Genomic DNA, 20,991 nt, shown 5'->3' on the forward strand with positions numbered 1-20,991 from the left:
AAAATAGGCAAGAATCGTACAATATATTCTTTAGAAACCTGGGACGTTAGACAGCATTAAGTTTAGAAAATACCATCGCATGTCTACCTTCCATGTCTACTGTTCCGTGAAAAGACATCCTCATAGGTCAACAAAGATAACTTTCAGTTGAATACAAAAGAGAACCATTCAGTTTTTCAACTGATAAATTCTCAAAGGAGATTAGTGGTACTTTTCTGAATTTGTTTGTTAAGCTTAACAAACTTTTCATACTAGGCTTAAAAGTATTCTTCCAAAATCAAGCAACAAGAAAAAGCACCTTAGAACTCCTTTTACAGGCAGTGTCGGGGGTAAACCTCAACACCACCTTTTTAAACATCTCCAGACAGACTTCTGAAAGGTTCTTGAATGTTTCACATTAGAAAGAAATTATCTGTACTTTTCTTTAATATTCTCAACAGACTATATTAAAATTTAGCAAGTTGTGAATATTTTATTCTTTCATTTTTTTAAAATCTACAGTATTTTTTCTATTTTGAGGTCTTATTTTCCTTAACCAAAAAAAAAAAAAAAAATCAATTGTTCAAAATGCTGACAAATAGGGAAAAAAAAATCTGTTTTCCATTTTATTTTATTCCTTGATTTCCAAACCCAAATAAAGACATTTATGGTCCTGTGGGGTTCCTGCTCACTTCTATTCCCCATGATCTTACTGGCACAATGAAAAGACCCATAGCATGGGAAACAAGGTGTCATTTCTTGGTTAAAGGTTATGAGGTCACACCCATACCCTCCTGATAGCAGCATCAAAATCCCTGCAGAGAGGGAAAGTGAAAAGTCATCTTCGTGACGACCGGGGTCTTACTGGCAATGCAACCCCTGCATGAATTATTCTTGTCCATCGGCTCAGCACCACATATATGTGTGTTGTTTCCCTGTTGCTCTTTCCGTCACCAAGCCTGCGATTAGAACCAGTGTCTATCGCAGTCAATGCACACATCTCCCTTTGGGGTGTTTCATTCCCACACACACCTTCTACTTTAGGTAATGAGGTTCCTACCTCTCACTTTCCCCTCGGACTCAGGCAGTGCATCCCAAGCTACAGTGACAGCTGTAGGTTTGCCATTGACTGGCCAGACGGCTAAGTTTTCAGGAGCTGAGGTAGGAGCTGCAAAAGGACAAAGATCCAAGGTTTAAAAATGTCCTTACAGATATTCTAAAAGTAAATGACATATGGGCCCCACAGGCACAGTTTTGATTGAACAGCTACTGGGTTCATTTTTATTATCCATGAGAGAAGATTCTCCACTTGCCCCTGTGTAGACAGTGATTTATGTCAGTTTTACCAGCTCCTAGATGTAGGTTAGATATACACGGGGAAATGCTTTGAGAAATTCAGAATCTCTCTCATTGCTGAATATTGAAATATACAAAGAAGATTAAAATCCAGTTCCAACTTCTTTTTTTTAATGTATTTAATTTATTTTAAAATTTTATTCATTTTTTTTTGAGGGGTAGGGAGATAATTAGGTTTATTTATTAATTTTTAGAGGGAGTACTGGGGACTGAACCCAGGACCTTTTGCATGCTACGCATGCACTCTACCACTTGAGCTATACCCTCCCCCCAACTTCTTTTTAATAAAAGTTTTAAAGACACAGTTTAAAAGTAAATAATTGTAGCCTTGGATATTGACCAGCTTTCTCCCCCAGAATCAAAGGCAAACTCAACCTTAAGAATGGAGTGTTTTGAGAGGGAGGATGTAGCTCAGTGGTCGAGCGCATGCTTAGAATGCACGAGGTCCTGGGTTCAATCCCCAGCACCGCCATTAAAAATGAATGAACAAATAAATAAATAAACCTAATTACCGCCCCCCCCCAAAAGACACGTCTGTCCTCTACTCTAGAGCCATGTGTTACATGGGACATTCACACACACGGTGGAGATTTATAGAGGTGCCACTTGGTTGTAATACGCTCCACATGTCAGAGTAACATGCTAATAAAAATAAAGAGGCAGTGAAGGATAAACCGTGGACCCGAGGAAATGGCTTTGCCTTTGTACATAGAGATCCTTCCAAGATTTAGGGTTCATGTTACTTTAAAAAATGCCTCTTCTGGACCTTGTCACTATTGGCTTCTTAAACTATTTTAAAATCTTCATTTAGGGCTAATTCCCAGGTTGAGAGTCCAAAGGCCACCCTGGGTACCAACCAGATTCCGGTGTTCTCTGGAAGACAGATGTACTCCATTTGCCATCTCTCTCCCCCTGTGAAATGCGGACTGCAAATTCGTACATGGTGTCAGGAACCAGGCTGTCGATCAGCACGCGTCTGTTGGAGACCTGCTTGTAATCCCACCTCGCCAATTCCCCCTTTTCTCGATAGCGCACTGTGTACTGTCTGGAAGAAAACGCAGGACAGCCACACACACATGCAGGTGATCAGTTCTCTGCAGCTGAACACTGAATTCCTTGATTTCTTCTTCCCCATAAGTGATGGCTTTTGGAGGTAAGTGGAGAAATCAAGGAAGAGAAAATTCTAAACTTTTGACTTGGTTAGTGGCTCAAAGAATCTACTTAAGTTCCAGGGAGAGGTGTCTCAAGTCGGCCAGGAAAGATGGAGGTTCATGTCTTTTCAAGACCAAAACATCTTATTGCTCAAAAGACCAGGCAGAGAGTAAAAGGAAGTGGACAGAAGGGGGACTGTTTTTATGAGGCAAGTGCCTTATCAGGGATGTGTGTGTGGATGTGTATGTACGTGGTGTGGAAACGGCAGTGTTGAGAACCAGAACTGGCTCAAAGTATCTTGGCTGTCCAGAAAAGAAAGATAAGAAGACTCATTCCATGCCAGAGCAGGCATGTTTTCTGTAAGTTCAGGAAGACAGGCAGCATGTGGTTTTGAGTAGACTTATTACCATGAGATGGAACAAAAATGTGTAACAAACAGAGAGGAGAGAGGAGATATAAAAGAACTCTACAGTGTGATGAGCAGGCAGCGATGTACGGCGTGACCAAACACGGCCATGTCCGATGACCCCAGACAGAAGACATCCTCAACACTCGACGTTACGAGTGGCAAATGCCACTTACGACACTGCTTTTCAGAGGAGTTTTCTTTGTGGCCACTCTACAGTAGGAAGCATCTGATGCATAAACAATGTGCTATTCATTATGATATTTAGTTAGTTAGGGTCAAACTTCAGTTTCAGGCACAGCACACCAATTTGCATAGGAATTCTGCTAAGAAAACTCAAGCCCTCTTTCGTTTTCATCAAGATATTGGAAATCAAAGTCTAATGGTAATCAGGTACACTTTGTGTTGGGGGCGCCCTATGGCTTGGGAGAGAATCACCATGCATCTTCTGAGGTCGTTCAAAAGGAGGAGATGTCTTTTTTAACTAGCAGACAGTGATGGAGGCTCTATCTAGCACAAACAAAAATCTATCTATATCTAATACAAATACACATATGTATATACACTCAGCATTATATTCCATTCACTTGTTAAAGTCTATTCACTTTTCCTGGTTGCAAATAGGTTCAAAAATTAATGCACAATGACTAGCCCACCAAGTCTCTGGCTTTCTCTTGGCTCCATAAACTGCTTAGGCATTTAACACATAAAATTGTTATGACTATATTAATCTGCCACTAGAAGAAATGGCATTCATCAGTGGCTTTTTTAACACAAAAAATTATTTTAACCTTACAGTTGATTTTTCTTCTGTTGCTATTGCAAGTGAGTATAAAAACCAGAGTAGTCTAACTTCATGGCTTAAGACAAAATACAGCTTTTTATTACACACAGATGAGCCGGACGTGAAGCAGGTCAGTGTTTGGAGACCGTCTAAACAGGAACCACAGTGTGCAGGCATTAGAGAAATGCCCACCCCTCCACATAGACCCTTCCTGAGGCTGCTCCTCCCAGATAACAGGAGGACGGTAAGACCCATCTTGGTAAGTCATCCCAAGATGGGCCCACATCCTCTGTGCATGAACAGAACATCAATGAGATAAAGCAAAATCCAAATGGGGACAAAGAAAGAAACAGAATCTAGGGAAGTGCCAGACACAAGATAAAACTTTTAACACTTGAGATATGAGGTCCTGCTGTGAGTCTTACACAAGAGGCCCTGGTGGCATCTATTTGTGGGAAACGGGTACCACACTCGGGATTAGCTAGACTGTCATGAACTGTCTACCCATCAGCTACAAAAAAGGCCAGCATTCACACAGGTCAGAGAATACAGTTGTTCAAATAAATACATGTCTCTTCAGGGCCAGAAAAACTACATCTCTCAAACATAAAATAAAGACAAAGAAATAAGGAAAAGTACCTTGATGCAACAACTTTTTTCTGTTTTTCCAAAACAGGATCCACCCAGGCAACCAGCACAGACTGGGATGACATAACCCGGACGTTGATGTCTTCAGGTACATCCAGTTCATCCTCTTCTGCAATGACAACAGTGCACGTGGAAAGGCTGTCTCTAACAATAGGCTTTGCCCTGAGTCCCTCTGGTCTCCAGCGTTTATTTTTTTAATTGCTTATGCTTGATGTAGATCAAATGAGATGAACAGAAAGTCAAGCAATGATCTGATTGGTCCACCCAGAAAAACAAAAATCTCCACTCTTGTTCTTCTGTTAAGCACATTCTAAGCTGCTCCAGCCAATCGACATAAATAACAGTACAAAAGGAGGTGCATTGCCCTGGCCAAAGAGATTCCAAATAATTCAGCATTTTCTCAATATACGCTGTAAGCTTCTGGAAAATAATACAATTTTTACAGGAAACAAAAATTTAGGGAAAAAAAACAATTCAGAGCATTTCCTGGGTAATCATGGCATGAAATAAAAATTCTGGTTCAACAATTGCACAAGTCACATTGAGTCCCATGTCCTTGCAATTTAGAATATATGATTCCAAGGCAGATTAAAAGTTATATTCAGATAGAATTCAGTGTGCCAGTTTCCAATGGAATACATCAAAGTCACAAAGTTGATAATTTTTGTTCAGTCTCTGGCATTGAGACTCACAAGATGTCTTCAGTTTTACCTTTAAGTCTCTTGGGGGTTTTGTGCTGTTTTTTTGTTTGTTTTGTTTTGTCTTTTCATCTTTCGAGGACTATGTTTCAAATGGATGTGGCTTTTATTACAAGTAGGGGAAGGTGGAAAATATGTAGCCTGTTAGAAAAGTGATACAGGGACTTCTAGAGCAGCAATTAATGAATAATAAAAGTGACACATCACATATGGGGACTTTCATTAGACAATGTACAATTATAATAATTATCAATCTAAAAGTATGACATATAAATATATAATGACATAACATATTATATAATTCAAATAAATTATGAATTCATGAAAACAGTAATTCATGAATCAGGTTGCCTCTTTAAGGCACATGATCCAGAAAAAGTATATGCAATTTGTTGCTATGTGAGTGATATAAAAAATACCTGTGAATGGATGTGGGAAAAAAGTATCCCTTAGTATGTGACCAAAGATCAGGCTGTCAGCAAGCCATTTTTTTCCTCATTCTTTTCAATGCCATTTTTAGGCAATTTTAGCTGAAATAAAGTTTGAGTGCATATCCTGCAGTCTGCCCTCTCCACACCCACCCTCCTTTCTCTCTCTTTGTTCCCAGTCTTATCACCAAGGCAGTGAATGCGTGAATCAGACTGTGCCTTTAAATGAAATAAATGCTTCCTGCTCCTATCACAGCAAACCTGAAGCCATTCAAAATATACAAAGATAGTGGGGGAGGGTGTAGCTCAGTGGTAGAGCACATGCATAGCATGCATGAGGCCCTGGGTTCAATCCCCAGTACCTTCATCAAAAAAAAATTAATAAACCTAATACCTCCCCCCAAAACAAAAACAAACAAATAAAAACAAAATATTCAGAGATAGATTTCATCACAAGAACCTCTGAGTATAAAAGCAACATGCATGCCTCCAAAATGTGACCAAGTCTGCCCTGCTGTTTCCTTTTATACTCAAGGAAATCCATGTACTTCATTGCCCAGCCAGCATCATTTGGAAACAACCCTGCATTTGCCCTAAACCATGGCTGGACCAGATGCATTCTTAGAGACATACCTGAAATCTTCCGCTTCGTGAGAGCAGCCCTGTAGACTGGCTGACTCCGCCCCCGGGAGTTCATGGACTGCAGGGAGACCACGTACACGGACTCAGAGGCTGCGGACCAACAAGCAAGGGATCAGGTTCTGCACCTGGTTTTCCAGAACGCACACCCCTGCAGGTCTGTGTTCCTCTCGCCTTACCTCCTTCCCATCCCATCTCTCCTGGGCAACCAAGGATGAGACCAAGAACTGCAGGAACTAAACTCAGGAAAAACATTATTATGTCAGGAAACATGCAAGTGATTTTTACCTACATTTCCTGAAGAATGGGTTTCTATCTCATCAACATCGAGGAAAGATGAACAATGTTTAAAAAAGAAAAGAATAGTATATTCACCCACATAATTCCCCAAATTTCTTTTTACCTCCAAAATAGAGAAGAGGGGAGTAACCTTGTTTTTATCTGTCATCCAAAAGAAGGGACAGACACCAGGCTAGCAGCCCGGATGGCATGCTGTTGCCCTTCGAATTAAAATCCTCAGAACAGGGTCTCTGAAGATTAGCTAAGAGCAAGCGGAAGAGTTTAAATTTATCCTTTATTTCTGGATTGTTCTTTCAGACTGTTCCCCCCCACCAAACTGTGCTTTGGGCCCACTAATACCCAACTTAACCTTAAATTTAAAACTCTATTTGGAGACAAATAACAATAATTAATTAAAACGTAAAACTCTCAAGTACTATGGAATCACAGAGTCTGAGACCCAAGTGAAACCTTGGCTACCTTCCAGTTTGACCTTCTCATTTTACAAATAAGGACATAAAGCCATAAAAATGGATAGACTTGCCCAAGGTCACATGCTTAAGAAGGGATCAAATCGTCCCTAAATCTAAGATGGCTAATGTCCAACTCCAAGTTTAGCCACCCAGGTTCCTACAGCAGCCTTAATCAATTCAAGAATAAAAATGAGGTAACCTGACATACTTCTCTTTTTTTAATTGAAGTACAGTTGATTTACAACGTTGTGTTAGTTTCCAGTGTACAACTTAGTGATTCAGTTATATATCTATATACATATTCCTTTTCATATTCTTTTGCATTATAGGCTATTACAAGATATTGAATATAGTTCCCTGTGCTGTACGATAGGACCTGCTATTTATCTATTTCATATGTAGTAGTTTGCATCTGCTAATCCCAAACTCCTAACTTATCCCTCCCCACCACTTTCTCCTTTGGTAATCATTAGTTTGTTTTCTGTGTCTGGGAGTCTGTTTCTATTTTGTAAATAAGTTCATTTGTTTCATTTTTTTTTAGATTCCACTAATAAGTGATATCATGTGATATTTGTCTTTCTCTGTATGACTTACTTCACTTATATGATAATCTCTAGATCCATCTATGTTGCTGCAAATGGCATCATTTCATTCTTTTTTATGGCTGAGTAGTATTCCATTGTGTACATATGCCACAATTTTATCCATTCATCTGTCAGTGGATACTTAGGTTGCTTCTATGTCTTGGCTATTGTAAACACTGTTGCTATGAACATTGGAGTGCATGATTTCCAATGCAGATAGTTTTGTCATCAGGTAATACCTAAGTAAATTAACAAGGTGGCACTAAGATCCTAAAGGAGACTTTAACACTGGTGTCCTTCCGGCAGGAATTGCAAATTTCATATGGCAGTGAGAAAATAAACCTGTTGTTTCCACAAACAGCATGTCGAGGAGACCCATGTTCAAAAAACTCACACTCTGTTTATATAAAGTAAACTTCTGTGGACTAATCACATTTTAAGGGAAGGGGTAATACTTGACCACCTGCTCTGCTGACAACCTCTCTTTCTGTCTCTTCCTCCCCCCCTATACACACACACACACACACACACACATACACACACACACATACACATACACACACACAGGACAGGTGAAACTCACACTGTTACGTAAGCAAATTATTTAGGCTTTCACATCTTATTCTATCAGAGAATTTTGAAATGTATGTTTTACAAACAGAAGAACTAGATCTGTAATACTTGGATTCCCAGAACATCAAACTAAGCCTCTCAACATTGGAGTCCCCTCAGAGCTGTTAATTTCTTGGTGCTACTGACAATGGAATCACACCAAACGTCAGCGAAGGGAAAACTGCCATCCAACTTCACCATCCAGGAACATGCATCCACAACTAAACGGGAAAAGCAGTGGTTCCTCATTTTTCAATAACCACCAAGAAAAGAGTAATTTCCCACAACTGACTCGTTTCCATCTTTGCTATGTATTTCTTAAAGTTCTGGGATTTTCCGAAAGCCCAGATTCCTGATTCACTGTGCTCTCCAAGTCAGCTTGGCCCAAGATGATCATGAGGGAACTGCCTGTACTGCAGTGAACTACGACCACAGCTCACGTGTACTGGGTCTAGTCTCTGTGCCGAGCTAAGCCTTTCTCATCAATTCTTCTTGTGGTCCTGGCAAAGCCCCAAGAGGAAGCTACACTCCTTGTCTTCTTTTCACAGATGAGGAACCAGCTCAGTAGCGTGAGATGAGCCCAAGGTCGTGGCCTAAATGCAGGGCTGGTCTCATTCCTAGATCTGTGTGGTTCCAAACCCCAGGCTCTTACTAATGCAGGTGGGGAGGGAGCAGGGCCCAGAGCTCACCGGGCACTGACCCTGGGGCCAAGAAAGCGACTGACAGCTGGGTAAAAATCCATCCCTTTCTCATAGAAATATAAGAATGACACAGTGGTACAAAAGCACACTTCTTCCCATGGTCCTGATTATTGAATAAAGGGTAGAAAGAAAATTTCCAAAATGATGCCAACATCACCAGCTCAGTGACCCCGGGGACCCCAGGGCCACCCCTTCTGGTCAGAGCCACCACTCCCCCTCACTCCCCTGACCTCAGAGTGATGTGGCAGAAACTCTGAGTGTCTTCACTTCTGAAGATCTGTAGAAGCTTTCTGAGGGACTCCAAATGTGCACATGCTCATTCTGTGTTCCTGTCCCACTCCCCCATCACCCGGCTGGCTCCCTCCTCTCCCTCTGCACTCCCACAGCGCCCAGGACTCCTCTAACCACAGGACTCAGCACGTGTGCTCCCTCCCAGGGGCCCAGAGTCTTCTGCCTCCGGGGCCTGCCTGACCGTCTCCAGGCAGCTTTCACAACAGTGAGCACTACGTGCTCTGGGTATCGTCTGTCTCTCGTGGGGAACTGCAGGGAGCCGGGACCTGGGATGGTGTTTGACACAGAAGATGTCCGATAGGGTGTGTTTAATGAGTGACTCCAAGGGTAGGGTTTCTGCTGACTGGACCTCAGGCCCACTTTTCTCCAAGTCTCCTTAATGTCTGGCCATTCTCTTGTAGTACCACACTCTCAGTGGTTTCTCAGTTATAAACAGAATTAAAATCCTATAAGCCTAGATCAAGGAGACAGGCACCCCCTAACACAGCAGGCCCACCCCAACATGCCCCAGGAATTCATAACATCCCATCCTCCCCTCCAGGATGAAGCAAGTGTCCGGGGAGACTCTCCTTCTCCTCAGGTGACCTCTTCAATCATTCATGGTGGCAAGTGCAATGCTTTTTATTTGGTGACAATTCAAAAACCAGCAGGTTTCACTGGAAACCCAAGAGTCCTGTGCTGTCCATTTGGGCTGGGACCAGAGCCCACCTGTGACCTCAGTTCCAACATTTGCTCAAGTTCAGGAAGGAAAAACAAATCCTTCTCCTACACTCAGGTGAGCCAGGGGATCACTACTGAGAAAATAAAAAGTTAAAAGAATCTGTGGGATGAAAAACTTGTTGACCATAAGGGACATTTTAATGTGTGGTGTCTATGAAAGAAAAAGTGAAAACTTTCCACTTAGAGAAGCTCTCCTGCGGTATCAGAAATGCAAACCAAGTGACTGCTTGTCCGCTGACATTCTGGGGAGAATTTGGCCCAAATCACAAAAACAGAGCCATTTGACACGCACAGAATAATTACTCAAGGGATAGGCCCGGAATGAATGAATGAACGAACGAACGAACGAATGAAGAGTCTCCAGATCGTTCTGTGGCTCCAGGTGACTGAGCCTGGAGCTCTAGGTCTCACTGTGGATACTGTAGCCAGTCTTCCCAAAGCACAGACAGCTCGGCCTTCTCCACTCTCTTCTGTGATCCACGTGGTTTCAGGTGGCTTTGGAGCAGACAGGTAGCTCATCCTTTTCAGTTGGGGAAAGCCTGGAGTCTACTTTGAGATGGCTTCAATGCCACGCCGGGCTCACTGCTGCCTGTGCCCCACGTGGAGACCATGTGAAGCCCACAGAAGGCTAGGCTGACCCCGTGCTGTGAGCACCCAGTAGGCTTTTCCAACAGCAGGTGGCTGAGCAGAGCAGTGAAGATAACTTCCAAGGCTCTTCCAGGGAGGGAACCCAGCCTGGCCTCCCACTCCGTGTCTCCTCCAGATCAAATCTGCCCTGGTCAGTGCCGGCCCCGCAGCCCAGGGAGGCGAAGTGGGGAGTCCTGAGGAGCTCAGAGCTGCTTGTCCAAACCCCAGGCTCAGGCAGACCTTGCTGCCTCGGCAGCCCTGCCCTCCCTGACTCAGGCACAGAGGAGCAGGACGGAGCGTGGGCTCTGCGGCCCGGCTTCCCTCTGAGGGGGTGACGGCAATGGGTCCAGCCACGCTGACCCAGTGCCTCCTACCAAGCTCGTCAGCCAGATAAGGGGGCATGCGGGGAGGGAGAAGGACAGGAGTGTGGTGGCTACTGGCAGTGTCTCCACCCCCGAGGAAGCACCAGGCGTGAGGGATCATTGCGCCCTCTCGGAGCATGGCCGAAGTCCACTGCCCAGGCTGGTGAATGAGCAAGGCCAGCAGAGGTCAGGCCCCGAACCAAGCAGCCAAGCACGTGACCCCTCCCCTCCGCCCCCAAGGCCGATGCTCCCTCCACACAGCGGGGTCTGCAAAGGGGGAGGAGGGCAGGCTTGAACTGGTGGCTCCGTCAGCTGCCACCATGTTCCGTCTCGATGGGACCCAAGGTCCAGTGTCCTAGGATCGAAGATGAAGCTTAAATAGCAAACTGATGAAAGCAGAGCCAAGATGGGAAAAGCACAAGCAGAAAAATGGCTCAAGTCAAGGAACTGGCTCAGTCGGGTCCGGAAGCCGCTGTTGGGCACTTGGGGAGGGCAGCCTTGTCCTGCCACTACCTAAAGGTTAAAAGGTTGGAGGTATGTGCAGCATATAGAGCAAAGAGTAAATCTGAATAATTGTAACACCTGGAAAATGAACATTACAACTGAAATACAATGTTCCACCATGAACGGGCCTTGAAGTACTGAAATGTTTGCAGATCTCATTAAAATATCGATACATGAAACTCACCTAGTTTTTTAATTTCATGTGTTCGCTCATCTCTCGTCAGTGGAACATAATTCATCTTCCGGCCACTCTCCCCGTAGCCCAGAAGGAAACCCCGTGATCTGCGTGGACTCTTGGCTCCAGACAGGCGTGGCGCCTTCCACGCCACGGACAGCCGGTCGTCGGAGGAGCGGACGCGGACCCGCAAGGGCTTGTTGGGCACTTCCTTTTCTTAAAGAGGACACGACACAGAAACCATTAAACAGCAGACCCTTGGGTGCACCATGGAGGATGTAAAGTGCGTCCAAAGACTGAGCCACAACAATTAGCAGGTGGGCTTAAGACATCCATTTTCGGTAACCATGTTCTAGGAAGAACATTTTCCCCCCAAGGGCACGGACACTCCGCGTACCTGTTCCTCCCCACATTTCAGACCAAGAGGTCTCAAGAACTTAGAGTGAAAACATACCATGTGTGAGACTGCCAGCCAGAAATCTTGGCTGTTGTACAATGTTCCTTTTCATCGATTTCCTCTAGCCCCCTCAAAGCCAGAACTGTATATCCTCTGGTGAAGATGAAAGGCAGCATAAAATACAGCGAGCACACTCACATGCTATTTGTAACTGTCCCCCTGGCAGCTTTTCCACTCTAAGGTTGGAAAAAACGGGCTTTCCTTGTCTTCATGATGAGTCACTAAGACCTAAATATTAACCGATTTTTGGTTTGATCGTCATTTCTCTTGCACGTCCAAGTCTTGCTCCTTCAGACAAACCCTGCTGCTGTCCCTAGAGTCTGTTGCTCCCTTCCTGCTAAATTAATCAATGCCAAGAAATCCTCTTACTAAACTGATCAATCTCAAGAATCACTCTCATTGTTAACATTCCAAAGCAAAGCATTCTAGTGGGCAATACTTAGTCTTCAAAGTTTTGCTTTTATATCAATTTGAGAGCTGATACGTTTGGGAACAAGGGCTATGGACTGTGTGACGACTACCTTGCCTGTTTCTGACAATGGGCCACATTCTGGCCCTTTTTGGGGGCTCCGGTTACATAATGTGTCTCTCTGGTGATGTAAGCCATGTACTTCCCAGGCACTCTTCCTCCACTATCTACACCAACCCCACCATCAGTTCTGACTAATTTTATTAGACTAGAAAATTCCCACCTAAACTAACATTTCAACACTAAGACATAAAAACAAAAACTAATGTCATGAGTTAGTGTGAGTTTCAATAGCACAAGAAATAAATGGCTGTTGGAGACGGTTATTCTGAAAGCCAGACACCTGGCCCCAATGTCTTGAATTGAACCAACAGGAATATCCTTTTGTAGATTAGGTCAACACTCCACTCCTAAAAGCTACTAAGAGAGTACTGTATTATGGTCTGACATATATTTTCCCCAATACACAAAGTAGTGATTATTGAGATTTTGTGTTTTTAATCCAATAGTGTAGTCAAAGAACCAACTATATAAAAACCTTTGTCCTTCATCCTGGTGATGTGAGTATAACCACTTTCACTGGGGTTACATTAAACTGACTTCAGCTGTATTCCAGGTTCAGAGGTGGGCTCTCCATTTCAAGGTCCAGCCCCTATAAAAATTAGGGACCACCAAGCAGTTATGGAAATGACAAACATGCCCATCTATATAGTTCAAAAGAAAATAACTGGCCAAAAGTGTTCAGTGCTAATAGTCCAAACCATTAATGGCACAGCATTGGTCAATCCAATGAGTTCCTCTATTCATCCTATAAGTTGATCATTCTTATGAGTTCCCAGTGGGAATCTCTTGCTTCGTACTCGTAATAACACCCAATGTTTCTAGAAAGATCCTGGCTGCCAAATCTTGCTAAGTGTTTGAGTTATCTGTGGGTGACTGGGTCACAGAAGTGGACGTCAACTTTCTTCATCAGCATGTGTCACTGCTAAACAGATGCATAAGAATCTTTTTTTTTAATAAATGAGGAAAATATCTCATAAAAATGACTTCTGAAAAGCAAAATCTGCACAAGGAGTGGCAGATTTAGTCTCAATGAAGCTTTGGTTTGGTTTTGAAAGTAAGCACATTTTTTTGGAGGAGTCTCATTAGAACAAAATACAGAACCAAGTTTAATTTTTCAGGACTAGTTTTTGTGTCATTTTCAGATTTATGCAAAGTTATGAAATAAACTTCACACGAGCCATAAGCAGGGGAATAGAGGTTGAGAGAGAAAATTTTAAAGGAAACAAAAGCTTTGCTTCATTCTCTTTATACCTTCTAAGTCATTTTTTTTACTCTGTGTGCCTCCAATACAGACTACTACCACCCACAAAAAATTCTGTTTTAACAGAAGCCCCTCTCATGCGTGATGCCACAGCCTCTCCGAGGTGACCACCCTGAGGCTGGTGCTGTGTTCCAGAGTGCCCAGCTTTGGGCAGGGGTCCAGGCTATGTTTCCCAAAAAGTCAATAAGGTCAAAATGATCTCTGCCAACATATGATGTTTATTTTACTTTTGTGAAAAGCTCATATTTCCTCAAGGGAACCTCAGTGATGTAGGATTGAGAAGTGAATCCTGTTTAAGCTGCCACAGGCCATTTGCACTGCTTGTTTTCCTGGGAGGATTGGCAGGGTTATCCCCTCCACCAACATGGCTGCCACAGTCTATTCCCCAGGGGCAGCAGTGAACGTGGTGGACATCCATGGTGCTGTCATCGGCTTGACTGGCCTCAGTCCTGCCCTCCACAGCTCTTGTTCTAAAGCCCCTTGAGATAACAACCACGTTCTGCCCCATCACAGCAAGCAACACCTCAGCGTGGGAGTTCTGGGATGATTTCCAGCAAAATGGGCTAATCTACTGAAAACACATACATGGGTCTCACAGGAGTCAGCTAAGAAGTGAATTACTGAGCAGAGATGGCATTCCCTGCTCTGTGGTTCTGCCCCAGTCCTGGGGCCCTGCCAGCTCTCCATTCTACTGTGGAAACATCATTTGTGGAGCGCGCACTGCCACCGCTGGGCCTTGGGGGGTGGTCTAGGTCTGTGCTCCAGGATAAACAGCCCCAGACACTCAGCAGCAAAATTCTGAAAAAAACAGTAACAAGGAAAAAGGCCACTGGAATTTCCTAAAGTGACAGGGTCCCTGAGGAAGAGGAAGGGGTGAAGTTCCAAGGACAAGGAGCTCGTCCCAGACCGCATAAGATTTGCCTGAGGTGCCCGGTCTGCTGACCCACGCCGGGCTCACTGAACATCACCCACGCTGCCCAGGGACAGGGACAGGGACAGTAGCTGTCCCCTCTGACGGTGCGGCTTTCACGCCGGCTCCGGCCTTCTGGCTAACCAGTCCACACCAGGGTGCGAGGATGAGGCCAGGCCTGCTGAGCAGGCTTCGAGAACAGGGCTGAGGCTAACCTCATGTGGTTTATTTCAACTGTCCTTACATTTCCCAGGTAAGTAGGAGAGATGTCATGATCCCCACAAGAAAACTGAGGTTCCAGAGGTGAAGTAACTGACCCAAGGCCACGCAGCTAAGTGCCAAGCAGCCCCCTGAATAATTCAGCCACTCTGACACCAAGTTCCAAGTTCTCATCCAACCAGCCCCCTTCTGCTAACAAATGGGAAACAAGGGCCCTGAGCTGGACAGGCCCCCTTCCAGGTGTGAGCGTAGTGCCTTGCACAGGAGGCAGTGCAGTTGCGTGTGTGTGTGTGTGTGTGTGTGTGTGTGTGTGTGTGTGTGTGTGTGTTTTAATGGACCAGACAGTATACTCAGCAGGGAGGTAATGAACAAGAGAAGGCCCCTCCCCCAAGACTGCCCAGGAAACTGTCCCCCGACTGCACAGAGGCCCCTGACTCTGCAAACAGGGGTGAGGTGAGAACGCCATCCCTCTGAACACAGCCTGTTCTCTCAAACCTCGGAGTTCAGAAAAGCCAAGTACATTTTTTCAAGTATTTTGAAGATTTCCTTTCTTTAAAATTCTGAGTTATGCATACTGTCAAGCAGCTTTTATAGATCTCTTCTAGATCGCCTGGTAGTCTTCTTTCAAGCTGATGCACACATTGAAGAAAACTATTCATACGTTTCAAATTCACTTGCAATGAAATTATCTAAATGTTTTCTCTAAGCCATATGCGACGGCCTCACAGAAGCCTTCTGAAACGCTTCTGATAAATCCCTGTAATTGTTTTATCTTGAAAACAGGAAGTCACAACAGCCAAGAGCTGTCACATTCACATCCACCAGTGCCGAGTGTATTTTAAACTTGGCAGGACACACGCCCTCCAGCCCTCTTGCTACAACATAAGCAGGTAGGTTTTGCTCAGAACTGGTGGATCACAGAAGAACTACAGCGATTAACTGCACACCCTTTACCTGGCAGGTCAGCTGGGTGAAACAATGACCACGTAGATTATAGTAAACATCCGAAAGCCAGGCAGAATTGGAACATCTCTCCTGATTTGTATCACCAGTGAGGCAAACTGGCAAGTATTCTGAAATTGTAGGGAATCAAAATCTGTTCTTTTCACCAAAAAAAAAAAAAAAAAAAATTCAACATGATGCTTTTCTCATTTATAACTCAATGCTAGTTAAACGTGTTAGCTTCTGAATTGAGCCTCCATGGGCTCGAAAGTCTGGGTCTGAATCTGTCTACCTCTCACTGCCCATGTGAGTTGAGAGCCCTCAGCAAACCTCAGTTTCCGCGTCTGTAGAGTAGTGTATAACATATCAGGTTTTGTAATCTATTCCACGTAAGGCATTCGACGCCACACGGGCGAGCATCGAGCAAGAACATACGAAGCGCTAGTCATGTCTATCGTTGTGATTAAATGAAATCCCTCATTTTTCTGGTTCACTGGATGGGTGGGCAGCTCCTTCCAGAAAGTGAGCTGAGGTCACATCACAGAGCTTTCCGTGATGCCTGACACACAGTGGGCACTAAAAAAAAAATGTGTTTCAAAGAACGAGACCTGAGCAAAAAAGATGGACTCTTTGTCAAAGACTCTACATTGGGTGGGGGGGCGGGTACCTCAGTGGTACAGTGAGTGCTTAGCGTGCACTAGGTCCTGGGTTCACTCCCAGCAACTCTGGTGAAAAATGAATAAACAAACCTAATTACCCACCCCCCCCCAAATATAATAAAACTAAAACAAAAGACCCTACATTGAAAACCTTTTCAAATATGAGGCTGTGTACATCCAGGTGACTTTTTTTGCACCATAAACTGAAAGCCCCCTTCACTATCTCCATCAGCATCTTCCAGTCACCAGTCACTCTCAGCCGGTCCATCGTCTTGGTTCACTCACAAGCACACAGCCGCTACTGTCTGCTGACTGCTTCCCCTGGCCTGGTCTCAACTAACAAGACATTCTCACTTTCCAGCAGCACGTGAAGCATCACTCAGCCTAGAGCTTTGGAGAGTAAGTGGTCTGTCCCACTGGCCAACCTGACGTCCGCTGCACTGAACCCCAGGCTTCAGGAAGATGGCCCTCGTCCTCATCCCTGTGGCTTGAATTGCTGCAGACCTTCCACTCGCCCGTCCTCTGCCCCGGCCTGCTTCCACGCCACCCCCAAACATCAGACCTCGAGGTAACCAAGGTCACTGGCCTGAGAGTGGGCGGGGGGAGTCCAGCCCACAGGGACTGCAGGGCCCATCAGAACCACCTGGGGGCGGGGGGCTGGCGAAAACACAGCCCGCCTCCCACCTCTCCGCGGGCGGCTGAGACTCCAGAGCTCGCCTGCACTTTTGATGAATAAGCATGATTAGGAAGAGCAGGAAGGGTGGGAAAAGGGGAGGGAAGACGCATTAGCGGGGTGACAGGGAGCCGTCTCAGCTGGAGGAGACAAGACATGTGCTCGGCTGCCCCTGCCCTGAGCCTGAGTCCCCACCCCCGCCGCCTCCCTGGCACGTCCGCTACACCTCACCAGCTTCTGTCTGCCAAGCGTTCCTCTTCCTGGGTGAATTCTGACACATAATCCTCCTGAAACACCTCTGAATGAGGCACAAAGCTCTTCTTCCACACACCAGTATCTGCAACCCTTACTCTAAAGTCTCCCTTCAATGCCCCACTTCCCTATCCCATAAGGGACCTCGCTGCCTTTAACTGTGTACTGAGTTTCTGCATATTTGGATTGGCTCAGCTATTTAACAGTCAGGAGAAAGGAAATCTCATTTCTTCATCTTGGAACAGCGTCTGTCGGAGTGTCCCCAATCTTCATAATCCACTGGATCCATACTAGGGGCAGGCACTTGCAAATATTCTCACAATAACCCAATAACTTCCCATCTACGGACGATGAAAGTGAGGCTCGGGGAGGGGAAGGGAGACTCTCAAAGCCCGACAGCAACAGGCGCAAAGCTGGAGCTGGAATCCAGGTCCCTCCACTGTTATTCAGAAGCCCCGGTGGTTGCAGTGTTGATGTTGCCAGCAGTCACGCCGTGGCACCCTCACAGACACCTCTGCTGAAGGACTGGTCTGCAGCACCAGGAACCACTCTCATGCCATGAGTCCATTAGAAGATGCCAGCTAAGTTTCCAAGGGCCTGGCTGCTCTTCAGGGGAAGCAGGTCCACTTGTCCCATCAGGACCCATTCAACACATGGTCCCCCTTACAGGTTTACATGCTCCAGTTCACTGAGGGAAGGCTGTCTGTTGGAGAGCCACGTGCCTGGTCAACCACCCCCATTACCTGGCTGCCTAACTCCTCTCTGGAAGCTGTCTGGACACCAAGGGAAGAATTAGTGTGACTGGCACGCATTTCACCATCCATCAGAGACACCAGAACAGCACCCCTAAGCCATTGCCTGCAGCCAGAAAAACTGTTGCTGCCTTTCTGGAGGTTGGGAGAAGACAGAAGGTCTTAATAGGAAAAAAGGGAAAAAAGAACAAGAGAAAGAAAAGAAAAAGAAAAAAGAATCTTCATGTCATCCAAAATGTCAGTCAGTGGCTGACCTGGACTCCAGTGGCGCTGGGACTATCAGTGAAAGCTGCACCACCATGTCATCACACAGGGCGGAGGCTGCAAGGACCAAGTGGCCCTGGGACGGTGCCCAGCATGATGTTAATGACACAGACAAATTCTGCACAAGCTGGCAACGAAGCCCCGCTCCGCTACCAGAGCGAGAATTCAGCGGTCCTACAGCTGTCTGCATGGGCGCGTTCCTCAGTTCATAAGCCCTTTGAAGGGCATCTCTCTCTTTGTGAAGCAGATAGTCTTTCTCTACCACCTCCTCCATCTCTGTGCGGGCAGAGCTAAGGTCTTCGCGTCCTACTCAGGGCAGTGGCTCAGTGATCGGCCTGGAACGGGAATGCCAGTCACTAACATCCTCAGCCACCTGCATGGGGACACAAGGGAGCCTTTGCAGGGGCCCAGCTCCCTTGTTCCCCACCCCTGGCCCCGCCCCCACTGACTCAGCGTGGAAGGAAGGACTGGGAGCTCCTCCAGGTGCCCGGCTATAAAGTTTCCTCCGTTAGGGGTGTAAAAGCACATCCTTAGACGCATCTGCTCTGGATCCATCTGCTGGTGCTGTAGTTTTCAGCTGCCCTTCCCGAGGCGCGCCAGGGTCCCACGAAGCAAAGGAAACAGTAATGCATTTCCGATCTCTTTAATGGTTGAAGTGCAGACATCTGGCACTTCCTCCCCCCGCAGTGGAACAGAGACAGCCTCATGGTCTGTGTGAGCTAAGAGGAAGGGGTGTTAAACATCCTAGGGCAAGTTATTCAAAAGTTTTTTTGGTTTGGTTTGTTTTCTTCTAACGCCCTCTGCCTTGGTGTCATTCGGGAGTAGGATAGTTCAGCGATGTGGTTGTTTTCTGGAAGTGAAAGGCCTTGTTTTGTTGAACAGTTATGGAATGGTTATTCCATTTTTTTAGTGCTATCCCACATGCCCTTTGCAAATGAAAGCTCCAGTTACAATATATGAACAGATTGATAACTGAGAAAAAAAAGTGCTTTCTTTCAGGACTAATATCCGCATCTGTAGGGGTCCCCTATGAGAAGCGGCACCCCTCTTCAGTGACACCACAGCCCCATCCTGCCTCTTCCTCACTCAGACATCAAAGGAAAAGCCGATGACAGATAAGCAGTCAGAAAGTGGCATCCAGCCCCCAACGTGCCGGCATCATCGAGCTGTCAGGTTTGTTAACAACTGCAGGTTCCTCTAGGACAGGATGCAAAGGCAAGGGCAGCAGACATTCCCTTCAAGGTCATACACATGGGGATGGTTGATCTCCCCAGCCTTCAACAGCCCCTGGCCCGCCCCCTCAAAGCAGCCACTCCATCAGCCTCTGAAATAAACAGCCATCCGATAAAGGACTTGCTTCCTAAGAACCCACAGGAGAGAAGATCTGTGTGCAGACATTTATACTTAGCAGTGGAGAGCTGGAGATGAAATACCACCAACGTGGGTTTCAGCCTGAAGTCAAGAGAAGGCAGCTCACGACTGCTGCCTCTTCCAGCCAGCCGGCCCCTTCTGAGTCCTCCCCCAGCGTTCTGGCTTGGGCTGGAAATCCTGCATTGTTTGCTTTCACCCAAGAACATTCAGCTAAATGAAGTGAAACAGCTCTGCACACAAACCTCTATCACCTCCTTTTTTATGATTAAGGGATGGGCTCTCAGGTTGGCGAAGTCTAACTCCAGTCTAATGTGAGAGGCAGCTTGGCAGCGGGCACTTGGACGAGGAGATGGGAGCCCTAGGATTAACGTGCCTCTCACTGCGGTAGGGGTGGGGGAAGGTGACCTCACGGCACACGGATCTGACTGTGTAAACATCTCGTCTTCACAGAGAAGCCAGCCTCGAGGATCTCCAGTCTCCAAACGCATTCGACACCATTCTTCACCTGGGCTCCTCCAAGAATCAAGAGGCAAGACTCAGGATCTCCAGCTAATGACAGCACCACTCTGGCTGACAAGGTGGTCGGCCTGAGACCCCCTCCACAAGTCAGCAACTGATGAGACAGAGGGGCTCAACCAACTGACAAACGGCTGTGGCATCCGCGCACTTAACTCCTCTCCCAGAGCCGGGGTGCCGAGCAGAGCAGCCTCCACATGCATGTCACACAACAAACATTTATTGAGCACCTGCTATGGGCTTGTCCAGGCTCTGGAGACACAAAGATGAGTCAATCACAGTGCACTGCCCTTGCGGGGCTCACCCCCAGGTCAGGAACCAGAAACTGAGTCCTGCCCTGCAAACTGCACACTTAAAAAAATGAGTAATTGCATGAGAAGGCAAGCAAATAGGAGAAAATAATGTCACAGGCATGATTAATTCCCCATGGGCCAAAGATGTTTTAAATTGAAACTAGTATGGGAAAAGAGGACGGTTTGATTCATAGTTAACTTAACAACTTTGAACTGGGGTACACTTTAAGCACAAGTCTGGCACACAGCAGCCCCCTGACCTGGCTCCAGTATTCTCCAATGGTGGCCCCGAGGCAGCCGTGCTGTATGTGAATTGCCCATTGGTGTATGGCACCACCTCCTTTCACCCAAGTTCATACTGACACACATATCCATTTAAGTAAGTGAACACGCCTAGCTCCTTGGTTCATTTGGCAGAATGCCTGCCATTTGCACACAGAGCAAAGAGGCATTTTCAATGCAGTACTGCAGA

General features: G+C 45.9%; 1 protein-coding gene and 1 non-coding gene across 3 annotated transcripts in view; one reads left to right on the forward strand and one right to left on the reverse strand.

Annotated features, from left to right (window-relative positions):
* Positions 1–20,991, reverse strand: part of FNDC1 (fibronectin type III domain containing 1) — a 91,482-nt gene that overhangs the window by 38,158 nt on the left and 32,333 nt on the right. For both annotated transcript variants that reach the window (XM_031456633.2, XM_064486511.1), the window contains 5 exons: positions 11,428–11,634; positions 6,085–6,183; positions 4,317–4,434; positions 2,193–2,380; positions 1,040–1,147 (listed from right to left, as the gene is read on the reverse strand). In XM_031456633.2, coding sequence (XP_031312493.2) covers positions 1,040–1,147; positions 2,193–2,380; positions 4,317–4,434; positions 6,085–6,183; positions 11,428–11,482 — 568 coding nt within the window. In that variant the 5' untranslated portion in view covers positions 11,483–11,634. The remainder of the gene's footprint in view (positions 1–1,039; positions 1,148–2,192; positions 2,381–4,316; positions 4,435–6,084; positions 6,184–11,427; positions 11,635–20,991) is intronic.
* On the forward strand, positions 1,735–1,807 carry TRNAS-AGA (transfer RNA serine (anticodon AGA)). The gene has a single exon. It is a non-coding gene; the product is annotated as a tRNA-Ser (tRNA).

The sequence above is a fragment of the Camelus dromedarius genome, chromosome 6, assembly GCF_036321535.1.
Source record: "Camelus dromedarius isolate mCamDro1 chromosome 6, mCamDro1.pat, whole genome shotgun sequence".
In the NCBI taxonomy this organism is placed as follows: domain Eukaryota; kingdom Metazoa; phylum Chordata; class Mammalia; order Artiodactyla; family Camelidae; genus Camelus; species Camelus dromedarius.